The sequence below is a fragment of the Cygnus atratus genome, chromosome 2 (genome assembly GCF_013377495.2).
Source record: "Cygnus atratus isolate AKBS03 ecotype Queensland, Australia chromosome 2, CAtr_DNAZoo_HiC_assembly, whole genome shotgun sequence".
NCBI lineage: Eukaryota > Metazoa > Chordata > Aves > Anseriformes > Anatidae > Cygnus > Cygnus atratus.
This window is the reverse complement of record NC_066363.1, coordinates 138,165,329-138,192,040: the sequence shown is the minus strand read 5'-3', so window position 1 is coordinate 138,192,040 and position 26,712 is coordinate 138,165,329. Positions and strand designations below refer to the sequence as shown.

At 35.1% G+C, this 26,712-nt stretch overlaps 1 protein-coding gene across 1 annotated transcript in view; it reads right to left on the bottom strand.

Annotated features, from left to right (window-relative positions):
* The window catches only part of VPS13B (vacuolar protein sorting 13 homolog B), a 476,457-nt gene that overhangs the window by 228,761 nt on the left and 220,984 nt on the right, over positions 1-26,712 (bottom strand). Inside the window, exons 22-24 of the mRNA XM_035546369.2 lie at positions 17,058-17,185; positions 9,380-9,614; positions 661-881 (exon numbers count right to left, since the gene is read on the bottom strand). Coding sequence (XP_035402262.1) covers positions 661-881; positions 9,380-9,614; positions 17,058-17,185 — 584 coding nt within the window. The remainder of the gene's footprint in view (positions 1-660; positions 882-9,379; positions 9,615-17,057; positions 17,186-26,712) is intronic.

Sequence of the window (26,712 nt, the reverse complement as noted above, 5' to 3'; positions counted from 1 at the left end):
TATTTGCAATTCCCATTAACATGAGTGTTACTGCCAACACCAGTGTTGTTCATACATTGCAACTGTCATGAAAGTGTTACTCAATTTACAGTAAAGATTACTCAAAATTTTGCAGAGAAAACCTACGCTATTTTGACTACAGTAAACTTGATGCAACTCAGTAAAATACAGGGTGCATTTTCTGAAAATCTAACAACCTCTTTGACTTTTAATAAACATACATGAGGTGGTAACTTATTTTCAGACATTCATATGTTTTTTCCTTACTAAAGGATACAATTGTTTGCCTAAAAACATTTTATGTTCAAAGAAATGCTAGTTCTATGAGAATATGGTTAAAAATTACATTAAACCATTTCAATATACGAACCCACAGTAACAGCAAAAAAGCACTATAGCATTTAATGGTACATCTGCAATTCATTTCATTCCATCAGCCAAAAGATGCATTTATATTGTAGCTATTACATTTTGAGAAGAGTTTAAATTACAAAACTTGAGAGAGCTTCAAAGCAAATCTTAATCTAAGCACCTTGATCTTGATGGCCCAGTTAAAAAAAAATTAAGACAGAAGAGAACTTCTTCAACCAAATGCAGAACAACTGTACTTAAATCGAGTTATTTTTAATTTCCTTTCATAAATCAATTAAATGTACCAACCTGGGGGTTCGAGCATTTTATTTCAAGGGACTCAAGGTCAACATGGAGGCAGACAACAAATGAGTGTCTGGATTCTGGCCCCGAAGCAAGTAGTTTCTGTGAAGTAACAGCTAAAGTAGAAGTACAGCCCATTGGTTCCACTAAATTAAGTGTCATCTGTTGTCCCAGAAGAGTATACATACTGAAATGATGCAGACTAATAGTCCATGGAAAGGCATCACCTAATGGTGGAAAAAAAAAAAAGAGAGAGAGAGAGAGAAAGAAAACAATTAAATATTAAGATGTCATCCATCATAAACACTGGGGTATGATTTTCTCAAAACTCAGTAAAGGCCTTAGAAATCACTTAGAATTCAGCAATTGCTGTCAATGAACATTAAATTAATCCCCAAACCTCAAAAACATAATTCAATGCTCTTGCCACTGCTTCCCCTTAATGCCCCAGTAACAGAATGATGTATTTTGTAAAAACAAATTACTATAGACATACACTGAACACTCGTTTCCTATATTTAGAACGGAGGCTACCCAGAGAAGTGCCTGACAGCCTATCATGAACCTTTATCGAGAATAATCAATTGGCAGAGTCCAACAACACAACAACACAGCTTTGATACAACCAGTTTGATTGTATCAGAGAATCAGTAGTTTTCTTTAGATTGTCAGTAGATGGGAAAAGAACAGACAGGAATATTCTCCAAAGCAGGATCAGAGAGAGAATTATTTGGGTCAGTCATCAAAGGCCTACAGGAACTCTTTTTAGTGAGAGAAAACCTCTGGCTCTACCAGCCAGAGGTGAAAGGAACTGCCTGAAGAACTGAGAAAACAGATGATGCAATGATGCAAACTGAAGGAGTATCCCACATATCTCTTTCCCAAAGAAAGAATTTGGGGTCTGCAAGAGACCGTGAACCAAAACCCAAAGAATGCTCAACAGAAGTGGGGAAAATAAGACAAGGAAAGATAAGTGGGTAATTCTCATTTCACATGCAATATACAAACGTGTTTTTTTTCTTCCTCTTTAGAAATGCAAGAGCATAACAATTATTTCAGATTATTATTTTTCCTCTAAAAAAAGTTTCATTATTCCATTTATCAGATTTTCCGCTGAGGAAGTTGGGCCTTTTCGTCCCCACTTGAATGACAGAGAGTCAGTGCCCAACACATGAGCCTTCAATCCACCAAGAGAAAGCATCAGCCCCAATTCAAAGTCATGTAAAGGTTGCTAGATGCAGTCTTGCATCCAAGCATAGCACGCTAGTGATCGTCCATAAATCTCACTCAGGGCAGAAAAATTCTTCATCTTTGTACAGAGCACACTCATTTGGAGGAAGCAAAGGACAAAGTTCTCATTTCTATATCAAAATTCAGAAGATTATTTGATATGATGTTTTATTTTTCACAATTCATGGCCTGGAATCACAGTGGTAAGCAGTGTCCAAATTCTTCTGATAACCCAGAAGCATGGGAGCCAGTCTTAAGAATCAGAACAGAAGATGGCAGAAAAATGCAGATGTACACTGGGATGGATCCTAAAGGTTTCATAAAGCAATAGATAACTTGAACTTGAGAATTTAAACAATATATGGAGAGTCGGCTTGCTGCCTTTTGTGTCGTATGGTCAACACTGTCCTGCTGAGAAATCACATTGCTGAGAAATACTACTAATTAAGTGTTAACTCTGATTAATTAAAAGACATTTTAGAAAAGTTTAGAAAAATAAAAATGGACCCAAACACCTTTTTATGATATTATTTTAGTAAGAGATCTATTGAGTCATCCACAAGTAGTGGGTATATATGGGTATATATGGTCAGGAATATATGTCAGGGAAGCCTGGGTATCTCATCCCAAGAAAGAACTGAAAAATTCAGTAGTTTACTTTGCAGCTATGACATACTGAAGATTTCAGCTCAGCCAAAGTAACTTGAAAATATTTTGGAAATGTTTCAGATTATAAATTTAAAAGTAGTTAGCAAACTGTATTTTTTCCAAGTTCAGTCAGCCAAGAAATACAAAATATTAATTGTAATAGATGGAAAAAATTCAAATGCAAAGTCAACTCTAATGACATGTTTCTAATTACTATGCATGATTTTTTTTTTCCTGTGACCATCACATTAAATTAACATTGCTTATATTTCAGGGATTAGGAAGAATCTCTGAAGAGAGATACTGTTTTACGCTGTATACAGTATCTACCTTAGAAGAAAATTACCAATCAAATTTTGTTACACGTATAGAAACCACAGTATGCTGCTGAACAAATACTACAGAACATATATGACAAATTTACAACTATAAAATCCCCCTTATTTTCATCAATTTCCTCTTTCTCAGCTCCATATACACTATGTGACATTCTAACAGTACAACAGAACTGTCCACCTAATAAAGACTTGTTTTGTGGTTGTACTTAAGTTTGCTTTATTTGTTAAAAAAACAATAATTGCTTACATGCATTCATTTGCAGATTGGTTTTATGAAAATGTTTCAGCACCTGAAAGTGCTAACCATTAAAAGCAACGGTGTTTATAGGTTTTATTCCAAAACTCATTTATTAGTAGGAATAAAGGATGGAAAAAAGCCAGTGCCACACTTTGCAGATGTTTTCTCTATATGTCTAACCTTACCGTCCACGTTTCATCATCTAATTGCTGAGATTCTTTTATACTAAAATATTATAAGTAAAACTTATATTGCCTTTAATGGAACCAGAGCTCACCTCTTCTCTCACTGGCAAGAATATAAAAGATACACATGAAATACCCCTAGTACAGTTGAAGATTCTGGTTAGTTCCTGACCTATAGCTGTCATAAATACTTATTTTTAATTTCTCTAAAGATCACTTGTGTTTGAAAAACCTGAAAATGTATTTATTAAGATCAACTGTTTTGATAACTTCTTAAAATTAGAAATACCACTTTCAGATCTTTGGCAGTTGACTGACCTGATCACCAGACAATTTTCTGGAATTCATAATTTATTTGCTACATTTTGGCAAGACTTCTTTTCTACAGAGTGAGTTACTTTTGTAATGTGTATAAGAGCAGAAGACATCACCTAGAATCATTAAAGTTGGAAAAGACCTCCAAGATCATTTGATCCAACCACCCCCCTACCACCAATATTACCCACTAAACCATGTCCACACACATGTCCATGCCCACATACAACCTTTCCTTAAACACCCTCTGGGGCAGTGACTCCATCACCTCCCTGGCCAGCCCATTCCAATGCCTGACTACTCGTTCTGAGAAGTTTCTCTAATTTCCAACCTGAACCTCTCCTGGCACAACTTGAGGCCATTGCCTCTTGTCCTAATCTACCTGGACTTGTGCAAAGCGCTTGACACTTGTCCCCCATCATATCCTTGTCTCTAAACTGGAGAGACATGGATGTGACAGATGGACCACCTGGTGGGTAAGGAATTGGCTGGATGGTCTCCTCAAAGTGTTGCTGTCAATGGCTTAATGTCTAAGTGGAGATCAGTAATGAGTGGTGTTTCTCAGTGGTCAGTATTGGAACTGGCACAATCTAACACCCTTGATGGTGAAATGAACAGTGAAACTGAGTGCACCCTCAGTAAGTCTGCCAATGACACCAAGCTGTGTGGTGCGGTCAACACGCTGGAGGGAAGGGATGATATCCAGAGGGACCTGGACAGGCCTGAGAGGTGGGCCGGGGCGAACCTCATGAGGTTCAACAAGGCCAAGTGCAAGGTCCTGCATCTGGGCCAGGGCGATCCCAAGCACAAATACAGGCTGGAGTGGATTGAAAGCAGCCCTGAGGAGAAGGACCTGGGGGTGTTGGTGGATGCGAAGCTCAACAGGAGTCAGCAATGTGCGCTTGCAGCCCAGAATGCCAACTGTATCCTGGGCTGCATCAAAAGCAGCATGGCCAGCAGGGCGAGGGAGGTGATTGTCCCCCTCAGCTCTGCTCTCATGAGACCTCACCTAGAGTACTGCACGACATTCAGCAGTAGAGCAAGTCCAGAGGAGGGCCATGAAAATGATCAGAGGGCTGGAGCAGCTCTCTTATGAGGACAGGCTGAGGGAGCTGGGTTTATCCAGCCTGAAGAAGAAAAGGCTCCAGGGAGACCTCACTACAGCCTTCCAGTACCTAAAAGGAGCCTACAGGAAAGCTGAAGAGGGGCTCTTTGTCAGGGAGTGTAGTGATAGGGCAATGGTCTTAAAGTAAAAGAGGATACGTTTAGATTATATATAAGGAGGAAATTTTTTATTCAGAGGGTGGTGAGGCACTGGCACAAGTCGCCGAGAGAAGCTGTGGATGCCCCATTCCTGGAGGTGCTCAAGGCCAGGCTGGATGGGGCTTTGAGCAACCTGGTCTGGTGGGAGGTGTCCCTGCCCATGGCAGGGGCGTTTGGAACTGGATGGACCTTAAGGTCCTTTCTAACCCAAACCATTCCGTGATTCTACGATTACTCTGTCTTTGTTCATGCAATGTTTAAATAAAGAGATATTGCAATAGTTACTATTAGGTCAGCATTGTACTTACTCCCAGTCATGCAACATGGTAGCAGTTATTATGACTGTATATATGCACCTAGTTGAAAGCACAGAGAGCTTTGTCCAAGTTCAGCACTCACTGCAGGTGAGATTTAGTTCTACAGACTTCAAACATAGGCACACACATGACTTGCTAACTTAAGCCTGGCTATTCAAGAGCTCACATGGATAAAAAGCTCTTTAAGTTGAACTTCATTGCCATTCAGATCCTGAAGAATGTCACTAAAATGTGAATGCTAATTTTATAAACTCATTACTCATAACAGATAAATTGAATACAATTATTACCATGTTGTGGAGATGGTGACATGGAGTATAAGCTGAACCAGATCACTATTTGAAGGCCAAATAGTTTTCCACAAAAAAATTGGCCAAATGACTTAAATACTCATCTCACAATTTATAGAAATTATTTTTATGTTTTTATATTGAAATACAGCATTATTTTAATCTAATGCAAGATAATTATTTCTAGGAATGGCCAAAATACTACTGCCAAAATTCAGCTGCCATTTTTGGGTGTTCAAGTCTATATGCTGCTATTGTATTGTAGTAGTTTATTATCAAAACACTTCATTACAATTAATTCAGACACCAGTATTAGATATCCTAATTTTCTACTTCCTTACAAGTCACATGACAACTTACTGAGTTTAAACATACGCTACAAAATATCTGTGAGGTTACATAATTTGTCATAGTTCACAAAAAAAGCGCCATCTCTCAGGGATTGTCCTCATATTTAAATGTATGGAATACAGTGATTTACATAATTGTCATTATACTGTGATCCATATGAGAATGTGAATGTGATACCTAGCAATTGCAGCAACAATTTGAAGCTATTTCGAACACTTTTTTCCCCTGTATTTTTACTATTTCTTACCTAAATACCTGCGTCTTACTTTATCTTACCTAAAAATAACATATTTACAAGACTGCATGATAGAAATTACCAGTATAACCCAGAGAAGAACATTTTACACGTGCCAGTTAAGGATTGTAAAAAAAATAAAATAAAAAAAAATAGAAATTGAAGCAGGGGGAACAAACTAACAATCAGCAATTAATTTCAAAATACGAATGGAAGCCAGGAAAATATTCGAAATAATTAAAATGCAAGCTTCTAAACACAGGAAGACTTCACAGATGCCAAAAATGTTCTCATTATTACTCTAAAATACAGTGCTACATCCAAAGCAACATTTTAATTCCCTTCATGTTTTCAATTTCTTTTCCTGTTATAACATTTCAAATGTGAATGCAAACATTTTCGGAAGAACACATAGCAGCCCAGAAGTCCCATCCAGAACAACTTTTGTCCGTACTGTTCTTGGGGGTGACTAGAACAATATATAGAAGATTTGTCAAGTAGCTGATGTCAGAAACACACAAACATTCACAGAAAATCACAACTCACTTTAAGCAGTTTCCTAAACATTTCAGTCCTGCTCTTAAATCGAGTTTCTTTCTACTTATTTTCTCCTTTCTAACTGTTTTAATTTCTTCAGTGAATACTACCCCATGGATAATAATTGGATCTAAAATTTTCCTCATCGGCTTGATTTGAACTATAAAGATAATACTTAATGTAATCTAAAACTTTTTTTTAAGGAACTTATTAAGTAGTACCTGTAATTCAACAGAAATTCAACAGAATACCTCATTCTTTACATAGTTAAATCTATTTCTGATCGTATCCTACTTAGTGTGACTGAGCTACGTTATGTTTCCAAATCAAAGTACTATACTTAAAAGTTCTTTTAAGTATAGTACTTAAAAACTTAAGAAGTTAAAGAACATAAAAAGTTCTTTTAAATATCCCTACAAACTACAATTACTTCAGAAAAGACATTTATACAAACTCTGAAAACAAATGGAAAGACATGATTGAGGAATTTTGTATAAGCAGTTTTTACAATATGTTGATATCTTAAGTCTTTGTGAGTAAGCTGTAATATCGCTAAATGCCAGTATGACTATGCTCCCTTTTTTGTGTCCTTTCTCAGTTTTTCATGTGATAAGAAACATGTATGACTGAGCACACAGCTTTCTTAAAAGTAACGATGCATCCTTGTAAATAAGCCTTTCACATCTTCTTCATGAAAGGATGAATGATTCAAAAAATAGTTTCCAGGACAAGCAAGGCTGAATAAATATCATTTCAGAGAGGTGGTAACATGTTTTATGAATGATGCTATGTCCCTGAAGTCTTGTTCAAAGACAGAATGCAAATTTGAAAGACTCCCAATGAAAGTCCATAAAAATTATTTACCTCTTCACGGGAAGAAACAAAGAAGTTAACTTAAAAGCTTTGAAAAAACTTTGTAATAGTCTGTTTAAGGGGGAGTTTTGGCATGGGAGAAGGCAACAACTCCATTAGAGAATCAAAAATATCAAGATTGTGAGAACTTCTGTTTGGCATTATTCCCAGAGCACAAAGCCACACACAAATAAATTCCTTACCATAGGCTTTATCCCAACCAGGGGGATTCTTTTCTCTCACTAGGATCTTTCCTTCAAATCTGGGTTTGACAAAATTCAAATGACTTCTTACTTTCATAAATGGTTTAAATTACATCATCAGCTTAAAGCAAACAAAAGACTTTCATTAAATTTATCTTTTATCTGTCACTATGATTAGCAAATCAGATCATTCCTACTGAAAGTAAGTAGGAAAAAAACACATTACCTTTCTCTCTCTTTTTTTCCCCCCAGTTGGCTGCATTTAGCACACCTCTGATATGACTTTCAGTATTAACAACTGTATTTTGTTTCTGTTGATGCAGGTTAAGTTAAAATATAGGAAGGAGAAGAAGAGTCCAACCAATATAAATGGTAAAACAAAAGAAGAGGGAAAACACTTAGAGATCCAAACAAATTTGAGATTGCAAAAGCAGAGTAGTTCTTGAATATGCTTCAACCTCAATTTTTCACAGCATACCCTTTATAACCGCTTGTTTCAGCAATATATATGCAGAAAATAGAGTATTTTTTTCCCAGAAAAGGCCGTCCCCAAAGCAGCATAACAACTACTGCATCTTCCTCTCGTCATTATAGAACAAATACACAAAATAGCAACAATACTGTCCAAATAATATATTTCAAGAATACAATAATGATCTAACCACTCACTGACATTTCCATGAACTTTTCAACTTGGTTATAGGGCTAGATCTCATGGATGCCATCAAAATAACCCAAAAACCAAGACTGAAGACTGTTAGGGATATTTGTCGCACCTATTTCCAAAATATGTTTTTTCACATGAATATGAGTAAACCAAGATTTTTACACTGGTATTCCTTCAAAAGACTGCTGCAAATCCCTATGCCATTTACTGCGGTCATTTCTAAGGACTTAATATGATTACAAAATCATATTAAATGTAAGTAGCTTGTTTTCACTTCCTAGTTCCTTTACAGCTTATCCCCTCCAATTCTCAATCAGTTGCATAATGTTACAACCTAATTCTTCCCCCAAATTGGTCCACAATTCAAATCTCTGTCAAATATTAGGTTTTCAAATAAACACTACCAAACTTTTTCCTCATCCTTACCTCAAGCACAAGAGCATAACATAACCCATAAACATTCATACAATTTTCTCAATTTCTCCTTATTTCTCTACAAAAAACCTTTCTACAATGCCCTACAGACACAACCCAGAACATGGCCGTTGCTTATTATGATGACCAATAAAGTCTCATTATTCTGATAGTCTGCTATATTTTTCTTCTCTCACTTCAAATATTAGATCCAAGACGCCTTTTTTTTTTCCCCCAGAAAAGGTGGCATAAGATATTTTTCCCCACCTGCCTCCATTCTGTCTTAGAATTCACAGCTCACTGCCCCCTCTGTTGCGTCAAACCAACCGCTTGTGGCTACACAATAACTTGAATGAAAAAAAACACTGAATGAAAAAAATCACTTTAAAAATCACCTTACTTTTTCTGGCTTCCCCAAACATTTAAAACATATTACAGAACTACTGCTAGCTCACTGATGATGAATTTCACTTTGATTTCCATGGGGCAAAGATTGTTCTGAGTATTCTTAGCCATCATTAATATACAACATACTGCTAAAAAACTGACACAGCATCACAAGTTTTCAAAATAAAATGAAGATAACTTTCATATAAGTTATAAAAGGAAATTAAAGAGTAATTTTTGAATTTATCACATTACCTTCTTCAAGGATGGGTCTCAGCACAACAAATGGGATTTCCTGCAGGGGTTCCATATGTTTGTGTCCAGCACTCATGATCTTTACCTGCGGCAAGCAGACAACTAGCGTGCCAGGCATACTGGCCTGGCCATGGTACCAGCTTCGGACAGTCCCAGGAATATCACCTGATACAATAGTACTCGGGGAAGGCAGGCTGTCATTTGGAAGGAATACACAACATGACTGTACTTCAAGCTGTAAAAACAAAGTCAGGAAAGATTTCTCAGAAACAGATTATCATTTCTCCCCTTCCCTCCCTCCCATGGCATATTCATTTTGGTACAAAATCTCATGTTACTTATCTATCACAGTTGATTTAAAATGGTTCTTAGTAGAATTAAGAGGAAAGATGGCACAAATGTTAGAAAATATAACAGTCTTGTAATATATGATTACGAAAGGTGATGAAAGAAAAAGCATCCTTTTGGTCTGTAAATTTCATCAGAACGGTGTTACCATGCAAACTGAATATGTATCTATCTACCTTTCAACAGCTTCTTACAGGAAGCATGATTCAGCTAGAAAATCTTCTCACAATAAAACTGAGGAAGTCCTCCTTTTTTGTCAGTGCATTAGTTTTTGTAAGCAACAGTTAAGTCTCTAGAACTAAGCACCATTTTATATGCTCTTAGTTTCTATAAAGACTTCAGCAAAGAGTTATTTCATGGTGAATTCTGTCTTTACTTTGTAGTCGATTGTGATGTGTATGTACAAAAAGGTTAATCATCGGACAAACTAGAAAAAAATACACCAGTGAAAATTTGACTTTAAAACAAATGGACAGGTACATACATAAATTTTTAAAAAAGGGAGAACAATTAATAAAGTTCAGCTTTTGCCCTGTTTTCAGATATAATACATGTAATTTCATATGAAACAGCACTTTTTATTCTTTATTTTCACACAATGGTGGTACTCTGAAACATTTATGACCATTCTGCCATCTTCTTATGAACTTCTAGCAAGGCTAAGTGAGTCCAAATAAAGGACTGAACTCATCATGACTTGTTAATTCAGAGGTGGTGTAAGCTGCAGACTGTTACCGTCTTCCTTGGCTCTTAAAAGCAATATTCTGCACCTGGATATCAAATAGTCCTAACAGCCTGCACACTTGAATGCTTTGTTAAGCAAGTACAAACTATGATTCAGTTCACTTCTTCATAATAGTTTGGAAAAGTCTAGTGTACAAAATATTGGATACAATATGTTATTTGTAGCTGTGATAAAAGAACATTTCTTTGCTGTAAACCTTTCTAACAGAGTCTTCCAATTTGCCATCATTAAAGAAATCATAGCTTAAAATTGATAACCAAGGTTTGTACATCACACCCCCTTTCCCTTAAGGCTAATAATCTCTTAAGATCACAACAGTGATTTGGAATAGAACTGGAATTCCTGAGCACCATAAGTACTTTGCCAGTCTAGTCAGGAGAACGCAGATATTCATCTTTATTTCAGCATTTTTGTGCCCTTTTGCTTAGACAAACTGACAAGAATTCACTGCAGAAAAATATAAGTAGAATTTTGCAAAAATAAATACATTGTTTCATGAAGTCTGTGTTTGTTTCTAGTTTTAGAACTGTTTGAGTTGTAAAATGAAGCTAATTACATCTTTGATAAGTAGTTTATTGATCCAAGGTTGCAGAGTGTACATTATTTATACTGGATGAAAAGCAACAGTGTATTGTTACAGATGTAATAGATTTAGATTTTTTTTTTCAAACTGGTAAATTAGTCATTGTGTCAATTTGCAAAGATTTTTACGGTGACACGTTAGATCATTTTCTGGTCTATTAGCAATAAGTTGCAGGTCAAACCATTGTGAGATAATGATAAATAGATGACAAAAGAAGTTACGATCAATGTAACTTTTGTTTTATCAGTACACTTACTGAGTAAACAGTTTATAACAGATCATCCACATATATATATATAAATATATATATATATTCATGATGACTAACATCAAATACTGCCTGGATATACAAACCATGTGGTGGTAATAACCCAAAAATTCCACCAGCTTGGAGAGATGCAATACTTTATCACATTACCAGCAGCCCGATCTACAGGAGATGTTTTACAGAGTACTCTTGAGAAGAGCTCTCAATACTCAGTAGAGTTGTTACACTTAATTTACAGTTCAGTACAGCTTTGTATTGAAGACAAGTTCTTCAGGTCATTTTTGTTTTACTTCAATGCATCAAGAATATTGAAGTAGAATCACAATAGTTTCACTCCTTCAAATGCTTGAGGGAAATTTCATCCATCCATAGATGGATATTTTAGTATTCATTTTCAAAAAATTGCATTGGACTTGGACAGTGAATTTTGATGGGGTGTACTTGATAGCATCAGGCCCTGAATATGTTAAATTAAAGATCTGCTTACAGCTATGGTTTGTATACTTGTGTTTCTTTTAAAGTTCTACAAGAATAAGTGAAATTTGCAAAACATTATTGCAGGATTTCAAAAGCCAATGCAGAGAAAACATGGCAAAATTCCACATTTTAGGGTAAAACATGCAATAATTGTAATAATATAAGAAATTGCCAACTTGGATGCACCAGGGCCTGGTAAGTGCAAATTCAAGCATTTGAATTGCACCTGTTGAACTTCTCAAAGGCAGATTCTACTAAGACACAACTACCAACTTCAATTGGATTTGTAAATATTTGTCTGACAGAATCTGAGAAATCTCTCTAAGAACAAGTTCCACCGAAGGAATGGAAGAGTGCACCTAAAAGGATGGAATTATATGTTGGACAAAAAGTGAGAATGTGTGCTACAGATTGCTCCACCAATCAGAAAGTGCTTTAAAATATATGTAGTCGAAATATCTTAAAATTAAACTACATCAATAGCGTATATTAAAGCTATCATATAAATCTTTTTACACTTTTTAAATAACTGTTAAACTGTGTGTCTAAAATTGTGAATTTAATGTAAAATGTGACTGATTTATGTAACTGAATATAAATCTGCAGCAGTAAATCTTGCATTAATGTAAGGATCTGACAATCCAAGGGAAAGAAAATGAAGTAATCTGCCAGTAAGAAGTCCTCAAGCTGGGGGTCAGATCCTGTTCATGGAAACCATCTGGTTGGGACCCTCCAAGCCACACCAAACACAAATGATCTTTTAAAAAAATATCCTATTCATTAATGCTTCGCAGCTGCACTGAGTGTTACTGCATTTTTCCATGGCAACATCCTTTCTGTTTCAAGGATCTTATTTCAGTTTTGGTAGCAACGTGTTCTTTTGCCAATACTGAACACATTCATGTGTTAAAGAGAAGGAATTATTACAAATTCTTGAAACAGTATCACCCTCTATTTTCATTTCTATTATGTCAAGGCCTACACATGCTAAGTAACGTATGCTAATGATAAACCTATGAAGTAAGCAGTATTTTCCCTTCTACTTTCAAAAAGGTACTCAAAGCATATTGCTCTAAGCTTTCATTAATATATAAACCTAAAAAAGCATAATGACTTTAAGATCTCGGTTGTATAAGAAGGAAAGTATTTAGTTACTGGAATAAACGGACTATTTTATTAATTCATATTTTAGAAAGAGGATGTTGCTCTATACAGAGAACTGTGAAATATATACACTACACAAGAATTAGGTCTTCAGAGCTGAGGAGAGTGGGTAGGGAGAGAGTGAGCAAAGCAAAACAAGTGACAGTCCATAGCTATTCTGTACAAGCACAACAAAGAGGGAAACGTTATACAAGAGCCTCTACAGCCTTTCAAGACAGCAATACAGTGAGATTCACTTCCCTAGCCCACATTTTACAGCCATGTAAACCAATTAGAGGTGTTGAAGATGACCTACTAGGTGACACTCACATAAAGCTGTCTCCTGGGGAATGGCCTCTCTCCACATTAATCATCATCTATCATATTATCTCCTCAGAAAGGCTGATGTGTTTTTCAGGGAGTTTCAGATATGGAATATAATCTCGTAATTACTCCCCAAACTGCAAAGATCCACCGTAACACATCCCATGTGGGCTTATGGTGTAGACATTATTGTAGGACTCAGCTTCTGACAATCACTCCAACCCAACTCTACCAGTTGCAGTTGAGCCAGACAGCACTGTTTGTTCAAATTTTAAAAGGCAGGCTGGAAATTCATGTTTTAAACAAAAAAAAATAAAAAAGATATAAAAGGAAAGCAGAGCACATGAGTATGAGGACTAAGAGAGCAGGCTACCTGTATATAAAAAGGAGTATAATAAGGATCAGCTGCATTTTTCTTTTACCACTTGAAACACTATGTCTTGGCACTACACAGTATTCCTATTTTTTTCTAAGTAAGCTTCATTTAAAAAAGCTTATTGTTAGTTACAGAAAGCTTCTTGTTTGACAGTTTGTGATAAGTAACCATCATAAGACATCATCCTAGCTCATAACTGCTGAATAACTGCTCATAGCTCAATTGTTAAAAGTCACAAAGTCTCTTCCTCACCCAAGAATACAAAAAATAGGAGCTTTACTCAATCTCATCCTCAACTTCTGTTCTTTCAGTCAATGTTTCACTTTGACTAAAATTTTGTGTAAGTTATATGCCTAAAAGAAAATATTATTTTCAATAATTTCAGGAAACAGATTCATTTTTTCAAATAATTTCAGGGATAGTTAAAAGCATGTGGAATAGCTGGCTAAGCTTTATACGAAATAATTACACTCTTAGTTGGCATTCATTGCAAGATTACTCATTAATTCATTTGCTTTTAATACAGATCCTTCATTATTCTCACTGGAATCCAGTATTAACAACCAATTAAAAAATAACTGTGTTTATACTGCTCCACAATTTTAGCAACTATTAGCATGAAGAACACGTGAAAAGTGAGTATTAACCTCCTACACCATGTAACTGCCAAAAAGACTTAAAGGCTGCATATAAAATCCTACAACAATTAAATAATAAAAGCCAACTTTTTACAGTTAAGTATGGAAGTCTTTTCACTAAAATACTAATAGCTTACCACAACTCCAATGCACAAAATCTTCATGCAATATTCTATCATTAGCAAGCCAGGGCTAGGGCTAAGCAAGTACCAGCTTTGGATCCAAAATAAACTTTCCAGTTACTTTCATTCCAAGCACATTTACTTGCTCAAACTTCCACTAAAAGAATAATCCTTTGATGATTTTAAGTTATGAAGTTCTGTTTTATCTGACGACAACCGTAGACTTTTCTGTTCTACAATCATGTTAATAAAAGATCCAGGAACATGAAAATAGCTTTAGAAAAAAAGGCTAGAGTCTAAGTGCTCCAGTATTTAACCAGAAAAAAAAACATTCCAGAAATTTGGCTTTTTCTTATCCACAGAAAATCTAAATGCACAGTCTATTTTATTAAAGGTATAAATATCTTATACTGTACTTGAACCAAAAAACAGGGTCATAACCCTCCTCTTGTAATAATCTACACATTGCTTTGCACAAATTCACCTTTCCTATTTAGGCTGGTATTGAAGGAAAAAAGCTGTATATGTATATGCATTTATGTCTTCAAAAATATATTTAAATAAAACAGACAAAGGAACTGCTAGGCAACAAGAAGAACAGCAAGCATACCTACCAATCCCTTATATTTCACTATGAAGGACTACTGTATATTTGTTTGGAAACACATTCTTGGATATTGGCTGTGTTTGTGCTATTTCTGTGGAGTCTGTTGCAACTTTCTTCCGGTACTTTCTACTTGCCCTTCTGGCAAGATATTGGATATACTTTAGCAAGTATGATCAAAGAATAATAATGAAACATATCAGAAGTGTGTAAACTATGACTTCATAAGGTCATTGAACTTCAACATAGATAAAAAATATAATTTCATATTCGTAATGATGAAATTTGAAAGTATCTGAGTTCCCTACCAAAAAATAACAACAAAAAAAAACAAAACACACAAAACAGCCCACCTTCAAAAACTAAATAAATCTAGAACTTCAGACGTGAGAAATAGTTCTTAAAATAAATAAATCCTCAGCCACCACTAGCTCTAATCCATAAGTGTTTTATGTCAAAGTAAGGCTGTATTTACCAATTAGTCTTTGAAAAAAAACTATGCCTATCACTGCTATCAATTTTCACCTCCATAAAAAATACTAGTTTGAACACATTTTTTTTCTCCTTTGTAACAGGAAAACTTAATTTTTAACTAGTTCTTACAAGTTAGAATCTTACACATTCTTCAAAAAAAAAATCAGTTGATTGCTTGCTTATGTAACAAAGCTTACCATGAAAAATGTGAGCAGAAGAAACAGACAGTATCTTAGTCCTTATTCAATTTTTATCATTTAGAAAGGATCCAGCTCTTCATCATCCTAATTATTTGATTATTATTTTCATTATGACTCAAACTGTAGGACTCATTTATATAAGGAGTTTCGCTGTGCTAGGTATCACCCAAACACATAAAAAAATATATAGCTTCCTTCAAACAGCTTAAAAATGACCTCTCAACTCCCCGTATTTAGTCATTCTCATCTCCATTGGTGACAACATTAGGAAAGAAGTGAAAACAAGCAAAATACCTATGAAACAATAATAAAAGAGCTGAATGAAACCTAGATCAAATTAATAGAAAGTGTCTCCTCAACTTCACTATGTTGTGCAATTAAGTCACTAATCTGAGGTTCTTGCTCAGGAAAAACTTAACTTTTCAACCTTTGAAATATTTTGAACCCAATCAAAGTATTTTCTGCCTCAAACAGGAGAAAAAACAGACAAATTCTGAGAGGAGGCTGTATATGTATTTTTCTTGGTAGGAAGGTATTATATTTCCTGACAATAAATTTTAATTTAATTAAGTTTTATTTTAATGTGAAAATAGTTCAGCTACTACATGCTGATGTACCATAAAATACCATTCTCATTGAATGTACTGTTCAAAAGTTACAGTTTACAATAACCCTAAATTAGGGTAATTTCCAAGCGGGCATTTGATATATACTTGGAAGCACAGAGTCCTAATGCATTTCTAAGCTATCTAGTATTTGGTCATGTAATCAAAACACAAGATTTCTAACATTGCCTTTTTGTTTGTGTGTGTGTGTGTGTATAGCATGCATATATTTTGATGCCTGAAAATTCTGATCACAATCTAAAGCAGTCTAGGATGAAAGAATTTAATCTGAGTGATCACGTAATTGTCCTTAATAAAAAGGTACATAGGTAAGCATTTGAGCCACTACTGTGTAACATTGTACTGTATCATATACCATCCCCCAAAATATATCATATGCAGTTTCCTCAAATATTTTTAAAAAGGAAGGTATTACGCAAATCTAATTATGGGAAAAAGGTAGCTAACTATGTTTATAATATAGAAGAGTGTGACGAGCATTTATTTCTTGACATAACTTTTTAAAGGATCTTCCCCTTAAATATAGAAAAGTATTTTGAAAACTAATAATCAAAAATGAAAGAATTCTTAGCCTAATTTAACCAAAAATCTGTATTTTATTTTTCAGCCTCTAAGACTTTGAAACTACTGAAATAAAACAGTAAAACCTGGGAGCTCCTTTAAAAACCCTCCATAAAAAGCACTAGGATGCATAAAAAATATCATAAAGTTTGGAAAGACATAGTTTTCCTCACTTCCTTTTCATCTTACCTGAAGTGTAAGGCGCTTAACTGCATTCCATACTCTTCCAATAAATTCCTTCATTCTTTCTTCAGGACTTCTGCAACTTTCAGATGAGTTCAGCATGGTTTTCACGGGAAGTGACAAAGGGCGAGATTCTAATGCAAACAACAAAAGAATATACTGAGTGTATGTATTGTTTTACAAAGATTATACTAAGTAACATATATACTGGTAGCAAAGAAAAAGATTACTCATTTTAAATTCTAAAACGGATTTTCTCTCACCACATATCTCGCTACCTATGTGATAATAGCATGTAGCAGAAGCTTCTATTACTAGCTTCAAACTTGGGCAATACAACTGTACCAGTTAAACCTGTTGAGAAATGCAATGTTTCAAAAGCATTTGGACAAATACTTGAACTTTTTAAACACAAACTGCTAAGAAAATATTATGGAGAATGCTTGACCTAAGCAAATTAAGCCAGATTTCAAAGTGCGATAACCTGTGGGTGATAAAATAGCAGTACACGAGTTCTTCACATACACTGCTGCCAGGATAACATAAAAAAGGTTTTAGTTTTTTTAACTTGTTAGAAATGAAGCCCATATTAAATTACAGCCTTTGATTTGTTTTCTTTTAAAAAAAAATCATTAGGCAAAAACTTTGAGTATGCATCCAAGAAAAGGTCTAAAAATTAAACCATTTTCTGACTTTGTCAAGCTTAAAAGGTACTAAAGTAAGCATGAAATATTTCAGCAACATTCAATGTTTTGTAGTAAAAAGATAAACTTCTTTAAATTTTTAGGTATTTTAATATATGCTCAAATATGAGCAAAATAGAACTACAAAAAAGGAGTGGGTCAAGTAGTAATTGCAAATGTATTAAAGAATATGTAAGTGGTACGTAGTTCCTCCTTTCATCTCTTCCAGAACATGTGCTCCTTTCTATGTTTTAGGATATGCACCAAATTATTGTCAGCTTCTTTAACACTTCCAGTATTGGCCTACATCTTATTGAGCTGACGAAACTGCAAGAATAAATTATGAATTCTTCATTACTTCATTTAAAACTAAATTGAAATCAGCACAAGTGTGACTATTTATGCTTCCAAATTATACTGCTAGGAGAAATCTGTAGCATACCAAGTACAGAAAAGATCTTAAAACAAAACAAAATTATGCTATCAACAGAACTCAGGTGAGCAAAATTATGTCCCTTTATATGCATTACTGGTCTTCAGTCAATTTTGAACATGCAAGGAAACATCCAGGGAATTGAAAATGAAACATCTGAGAGGTGAATTTCTGCCAAGTGTGCAATGTTCATGCCACTTGAGGAATTAATTTGCGATATTTTCCCAATCAAATCTAGAAAAGACCAGAGTTGATTAATATCCTGCACGAAATCCTTCAACAAACTACACTGCAATGATCTGAAAAGAAATTCAAACTTTAGTTTTATTAAAATGGCGAGGAATCAATAAATTCTAAGAGAGATGGTCAAAAGAGTGAGAGAGAATTTTTAACCTCTCAGATATTCCTGGCTCCAATTATGGATCTGTTAAGAGTTATAAACAGTTAAAACTGGATTATAAGAATGTAGAAAGCATGACACTTCAGGATTGTTTATTGTCAGTTGTGCTGGAGAGACAAACTTAAGTAAATTGTCCATATGGAGAAACAGCATGGAGTCACGGAGTAGCTATTTCATAATATTTTCTTGTAACTATTTCATAATATTTTCTTTCTTGACTTTTATTGCATGTAGTGAGTATTCAATCCACATTATGAATGGATTATGTTAAAATAAAGACATTTAGTGAGGAATAGCTGCTCTTCTTTAACTTCTTACCCTACCTCAGTTCACACTATCTTCTCTGCGTAGACAAGCCCTGTACTACACTTATCACAAGGTAAGAATTAGGAACAGCTTGACTATGAAGAAAGATTAAAAACAAAAGAGTTACTGGAATGCAGAACTCAAGAATAAAACTGTGGGTAAGGGGGAGAATGGTGTCTATAGTCACTGTGAGACTGGAAATATGAGAGGCAGGAATGCCTCAGCTTAGGATGAAAGGAAATATCCTATGCCACTGAACAAGTGTATTCGTCATGAGCAGGATCTAAAACTATGTTTTGCTCCAGTTTTTCATGGTTTGTTGGCTGGGAAACACACACTCCAGTAATTCCCTCTCAGTTAGGGGAATCAACCTTCTAGTGCCAGAAACAGCTACCTGTGATTTACAAATAAAATTAGATAGCTGAAACACCACTCATTTTTCTCCATATATGTACAATTCAAACCTGCAAAGCTGTTCAAAATTCCAAGAGTATCCATCATAGACAATAGCCTCACTCTAGTACTCCAGACTCAACAAAAGACCAAAAGAAGAGAAAGCTTCTGTAATCCAAACAGATAAAGACCCATTCAGCCAGAAATCATAGAGAACAGAGAAGCAATAAGAGGTGTTTCAGGGTGTAAAGAAACCAGCACAGAAATAATTCTTTGGAAAAAAAAAAAAAAAAGAAAAAAAAAAGTAGTCTTCTACTGTTATTTATTTTTTCTGTACTGGTAAGTCCTACAGCTTTGTCTGAAGGGTCTGAAAGCATGTGTCATTATCCCCTATCAGGCAAGGCCATCAGCAGATGATAGCTGCTAAGAGACTGTAGTAGTCTGGTGTGGCTATCCTGTGTGTTTGGCTAGTCCTCTATAGTAAATACATAGACTGGATCGGCTCCATCTGTCTCAGTATGAAGGTTAATCTCCTAAAATAATTATGCTACTCAGCTACTACTGAACTGAAAAATCTAGGAACATTTCCTGGCACCGTAATCAGCCCTGTGTTGAAGCCAGGAGCCAGTCAGCAATAGCTGGATAGAAAATAGGATTTGTCTGAAACATTTACAAACTGGTAAGAAAGTAAAAAAACGGAAAGGGAGGACTGCCTCAAGTTGTACAAAATCGAATTTTTAAGAAAAAACAATGTACAGACACAATGCTCCTACTCTCATCTTCTAGTCACATATTGTATAAGTGGTATTTTGATAAAAATATACACCACATCTTTTTCAAAAGTCACTCAGCGGCTGCCATGCTCACCAAACACAGATGACGCATTGGTAAGGAACTGATTTTTTGAAAAGGGCTGATCAGCTCAATCTGGGCTGAGCTACCAGAAGCTGCAATTTTCATAATTTATTTCACAACTTATGGTTAGAATATAAGGGAAGTTCCAAGCGGCAACCCTTCAAAATTAATTGTAAACATCCTCTCCTAGGAGATGCCCCTAAGCAAAACTTAAGGCATACTTTCAAGATATAGATGTTTTTCCTATAGAGACAGATACCTCTATCTTTGTGTTTTTTAGCCTTCTGGGAACTGGTTGCTTTGGAAATCGAATCCATAAAACATGAGTTTTAAAAATAAAAAGATCTTTGGAAAAAACAGTGCTACACTGTGCTATTAATATTCATTGACCTAAGGAATGCAAAGGGGAAAATAAATCCTTTGAAGTGAGATGATTTGGGGGCAAATGGACATTTCCTCTAATAAATAAAAGAAAAGATCACAGAACAGAGATTTTCCACTACTGGGTTGAGGACCACTGATAATCTGTACTCACCAGTGGCCTCATGCTTTCAGTTCTTCCTCCCTCTTTACAGCTGGTACATAAACTAACAGCAGGTAAAATAGAATACTAATACCTTACTCCTAATTTGTATGCAGTGCAGTTCTACCATGTCTTGTCCTTTTTGCTCGACTTCTCTCTCCCAACCCACTGTGTGCCTCAGGCATTCTATGCATGAAGAGGGTAGAGCAGCTTCTTCATGGTTGGAAAAGGTCATCCTGCTGCAGGCAAACCCATACTGTCGGTGATCCCCAAAAGCTCAGAGAGCTCCTACTGGAAGACAAGGTTCGCACAGAAACACCCACACAGCAGTCTGCAGCAGGACAGCCCCTCCACCATCCCATCGCGTGATCCTACTCAAAATGTGCATCGCATGACCTCAGCATGCTGGGCAAGCTTTCCTTCCCACATCACATCATCAGTCATACACTTCTCACACATCAGAAATGAGTTAAGCCGAGAAAAATGCTATTGCAAACTAATCATCGATGTTAAGAGGCTATGGCAGCAAAACACATGAACAGGAATAATATTTCAAAGAAGAAATCAAAGGAAATGATACTGTTATTACATGGATCTTTCTGGAAAGACTTTTCCTCTTCTAAAGTCCCCATAGCATCAAAAAACTCATTGGGGTTTCTTAATAACAATTCATATTTTATGCATTAGATGCGACTTTTTATCAGAAATAAAAATACCAAGGTGTTTGCAATAAATGCAAACCGTTGAGGAACTGACCAAGGAGTCTAAGGGATTAGAAATGAGATTAAAAAGCAGTGGAGGAGAAAATTCAAACTTCAAACAACTCTGAAAAAAGGTGAAAACCTAAATGGACTCTAGGTTTGTGTGTGTGCGCATGTGTCTCCCTGGAAGATTAATTGGTTTCTTCATATGTTAAAGGAAAAAAAAATACAGTACAAACAACACCTACTTAAAACTTCCTTCTTCTTTTCTGTAAATCAGCAGCTTTTAGTTTGTACATATATATAATATCAGGCAAAATCAAAAGCTCAGTGGAACTTGTTATTTAGAAGCTTGTTTGTCCTTTGGTTGGCATTTCAGTTTTCTTCATAAGATTATATATTTTATATTTGCAGCACAACATATATGTATGTAGAGATATATGAAAGCATTACAAATCATTCACCCTTTTCTATATATTACTGTCAAAGAAACAAGTTCTGTTCTCAATACAATGCATTTCCATGTAATAATTTTGTTCCATGATTTGATATTAAAACAGTATACATATTTTTAAAAATGCAAAAAGGGGAGTATCTTGCTGAAAATGCTGGCCATCTTAATGCATTAATTTTTCCTATAATACAATTTTAAAAGTTCATCTAAGTAGCAGGCTTATTAGGTGAGGCTGACAGCTCATAGTATTTACTAATATTTGCTGAACTACCAGTGTCCATCAGAAGTGTTTCAAAAATATTCACAGTTTATTTTTATGGTGGTATATCAGAAGCTATGCCCTATGCCTCCACTGATGGATGACTAATATTTGAATTATTTATGTAGCTGAGCGTTTTTTAAGGAAAGACTACGATGACCTGTATGTAAAAAAGTTTGCACTTTTCATCAGTTGCTTGAAAAGAAAAAACATAATAAATACTGTAAAAAAGGCATAACAACTTAAATAATCCAAATAATAGCACTAAGTCCTTTTAAACTCATAAAATAAAAGTGCAATATGTATGACCACATACTTAATAGTCTTTGCATAAAGTATTTGTCTACTGGGGATTGAGCATTTTTACACTCTACTCTACTAATGGTACAGATGATATGTTACTTTTATCAATCCAGTTAGTAGTTGAGCCACAGAATCCCTGATAACTAGCCAGAGGAAGTAGTTTATACCCAGGGAAACTGTAGCAGAGAGGTGTAGAGACTGAATTAGAAAAGTCCTTCAAATGAGTTAGCAGTAGAATAAATGTTAAAATCCAGAATCTTCAGACTTCTTACACAACATTCCTTTTTCTAGAGCAAATGTATGTCAGTAAATCAAGATAAATGTGATATGAATGTGGTTATGCAAGCAAAAAAGCTTTCAGTGTGAAAGCAGGGGTTGGCTAGAGAATGGCTATGGTTAGTGTTTTCTCCCATCAAATCCAATGATTACTGCACTATTTCTGGCAAACAATACCCATTTAGTTTTGGGAACATAAATAAAAAAGGACTGACACTTTTGTATAAATCACTAATGGCCTTTCACAGGCAACATTGAGCTACTATATTAGCAAATAACAAGATGTGTTGTATGTGTGTTTGTATCTAAAGTCCATGTCTGAATTTATCTTAATACTGCTTACCATTCCAAGCAACTTTTAATACCTTACAAACTAATAATTTCAGCCTTCAGGTTTGCAAGAACTTTTCTGGTAAATTCAGGAAGAGTTCTGCCTGATTGTCTGCCTCACTTTTTAAATACACACTGACAATTCCTTAGTCTTTTAAATAGTATATAAAAATAAACACCTGTTCTTTTTCTTTCAACTTTTCCATACAGAAAGTGTAGTTGATGTACTACACTGGCTTTGTGTTCCTAATGCTCTTTAAAGTCCACACAGAACTGAAGAAATCATGCCATCATTTAACCAAACATTTCACTAGCTAAGAAAACCCACAACAATTATTTCTCAATATAGGTATGCGACTGTCCAGCCATTTAGAAGTTACCATAAATCATCTGAGCCCAGAGACCTTCTATTTAAATAACCCTTCCAAGAACTACAACCCATTTATAAAAATATAAAAATCCTAGTACTTTCAGGCACCCTAAGTAAACGTGTCTGATTTAAATTCCTGTATTTTACTTAGCTTACTTAGCATCTATTTAATTTCATTCATCTTCCCAAATAAATCATAAGTGATACATTCCAAGACAGGCATGAATAAACAATAATCATTCAGTTCATTGAGCAGAAGTAGCGATGTACAAATTCTTCAGATAATCCATTGATTTCTCACCATCCAGACTTCTCTCACATTTGCCAGTTTTGGGGTTTTCTTTTGCATTCCAGCAGCTCAATTTAGCAGAAATCTAGTTCACCACTCTAGTTGTGCTTCATTAGAAAAAAAATCAATAACTGCACATGGGTTTGCTAGGTACAGGTCATATTATGCCACACTTCTTTTTTAAGTTGAGTTACCTTTCTGTTGACTAAAGATGAAGCTTCAAATAGAAACACTAACACAATCAGTTGATCTAAACAGTATGCAGTCCAACAAATTCAAGAAGTTACCACACTTGTCCTAAACACTTCTACCTACTATACACCAGTAGTAAGACAAAATAGGTAAATTATTTCTTCATTTTAGTAATAGCTATCAAATGCACCATGTACTCACTGTGTACTAATTTATGAAGAATGGAATATCTAAAATAAATACTCCTAGATCACTGCATTAACAATGTGGCTGCCACCTCTTTGGGCTGAGCATAGGTTCACTGACATTGGACAAGGCACTGGGAAAGCCCTCCTGAAGATATTTGGCTCCTCCTGGGTTGGTTTCTTAGTAATGAATTGTAGCTCCTTTTTGTCACACAGACCAACTATAGATCCACTCATTATTAGGTAAATGATACCTGACTTTTCTGATTTTTAGAGCAGTTCAGAAGTAATTTGTTTATAATCCTTTCCACTTCCGTAATGCTAGCCTAAACTGCATCAGCAAAACAAAGACATGTCTACATTTAAAGCTTCCTCTTCTCTCCACTTAGCTACCTTCAAAATAGTTCAGAAATATCACCTATGTATACTTGGAGGGAATTTTAACAATTACTTGATAAAAGCTTTCAAAATTGAATTACTAAAGCTTCCCATAATAACCAAGAAATTCCATTTCTAAGAAGAATTTAATGACCAGCTTATAAGCATGCAATTATATCTACATTATCAAATGTTAGGAAATGGTTGAAAGGAAAGCTGGGTGGTGGTCTTTGCCTCGTTTCCTATAAAAATAAGACTCATAGAATCCTATGGTCTATACACGCACTCATTTGCTTGTCTTTTCCCTTGGTGCTTACTGTTCAATATAAAATTTAACAAGATAAATCTCTCAAAGATTTTATGCTTCTACAAGCTCTGTGAAAATAAATAAGCAGGGGAAAGAAGGGAGAAATTGGCCACCTGAGTCCTGTCTTTACTAGAAACCAGACAATTTATATAGGACAGAGAATATAAAGCTCATCTTGGATTAAGCTTTAAACTTTTTTGTTATGACACCAACATCCATCCGCTTGAAATACAAATAATAGAAAACTAGGTTTAACTTAGCTTTAACTTCACGTGTATGCAACTTTGGAATTCTAATTACATCTCAAAAACAACAGCTCCACAGAACAAAATATTAACATTTCAGTAATGCAAAAGATTTTACCAAACCAGAATTATTCTGTGTTATTTTAAGTAATTATATTATGTTACATTATATTTTTCAAACAAAGTGAAAATAATTACTACCATTTATTAACATAATAAGAATGAAATCTGAAAGTTGTTTTAGTATTGAATGAGGACCCTTTTGAAAGAATGAAAATAGACAGTTTGGATTGATTAATCCTTAAACAGTAGTGCACAGGACAGCTTTCAAAGGCTGTCCTATCTACTCAATAACCCATATTATCTTCTTGCATAGGTATTCTACATATGCTATACATATATTACACATTCACACATTTTCCCACTATGCAGTCGTAAGAGCTACAATTCTACACCAGGCTACAAGTCTGTAAATTACTTTTTATTGAATTAACAAGGAGCTCGTGAATTGCTGAGAACAGGAAGAGAAATGGGTGGACAGTGCAATTCAGGTAATTTTTTTTTTAAAATATTCTTTATCATCTTGCTCGTTCATGACTGCATCATACAAAATTTAAACCATATATTCTGTTATCTTACTCTGTTTTTGAGGCCTCTGTGGTTAAGGAGATTTATAAATAACTACCATTTGAGACTTAAGAACAGAAACTTTGGATTTTCACAGGCAGTTACCATATAAATAGTAGTTTTGCTCTTTTCCCATGCTTCATTTTTGGCAAAGTCTCAGCAGCCATTAGCTAATAAACTGAACTCAAGATCAATGTTTTAAATCATTTTACAGCTGTGATTACAAACTGCTTTCATTTAATACATAGAGTTGGTTTCTAGCAGTTCTCAAGGGACAGACTGCTAAGATCATGTTAGACTCGAAAAGGGTAAATTCCAAATCATCACCTGAATAGTATGATTTTAAGATACAACCTCTTTCAGTCTGCAAGACTATGCATATGGGCTTGCTATCAATGCAGCAATCTCAGTTATCTGACAACTTAAGGCATCCATAGCTACAGCTACAAGGCTTACAAAGATTTTTGCCTTTTACCTAGAACGCTTTTGTAGCATAGGCAGCATTTTATGATCTAGACCTATAATTATGTGCTTTTTATTCCTGGTTTTAAAAAGGTGAGACAAACAAAGAAAACTCAGACAGAAATTAGGTGAAATGAAAAAGAAAGGAAACCAAGTGAAAATTACTGGTAGGAAGGCACCCAGAAAAATCAGAAAGGAAAACAATTACAGGCACTCTATTTTTCATTTGAGAAACCAGTCACTCATTCACCATATTCCAGCACATACCGCACCTGTAGAGAAACAAATTGTGAAACAAAGCATCCACTGAAACTTTTCTCAGAATCTCAGAATGAGATCTCACCGTTTACTCTTTCATTCATCCTACCTTTTCTAAGCATTTTAACCGGTAGCTTCATAACCAGAGACTTTTTTTGGGGGGGGGTGGGGGGGGGGGGGGGGGGTGACACAACATAAGTGTTAGTTTTTACTGTCCCCCAAATCTTCCAGGCCAAATCTAACTCTGTTAAACAGATGGAAAAGCTTTTAACACCACATGGTGCTTCAGGAGGCTATACAGAGAATGAGCCTGCACGGCACTGCAGTATGACCTGGCTCTCCTTTCATTTACTAAAGAAAATCTGAGTGGTCTACTGAAGTGGACAGAATATCCCTTTAAATTATTTCGTAGTAAATTATTTCCTTTTGCTC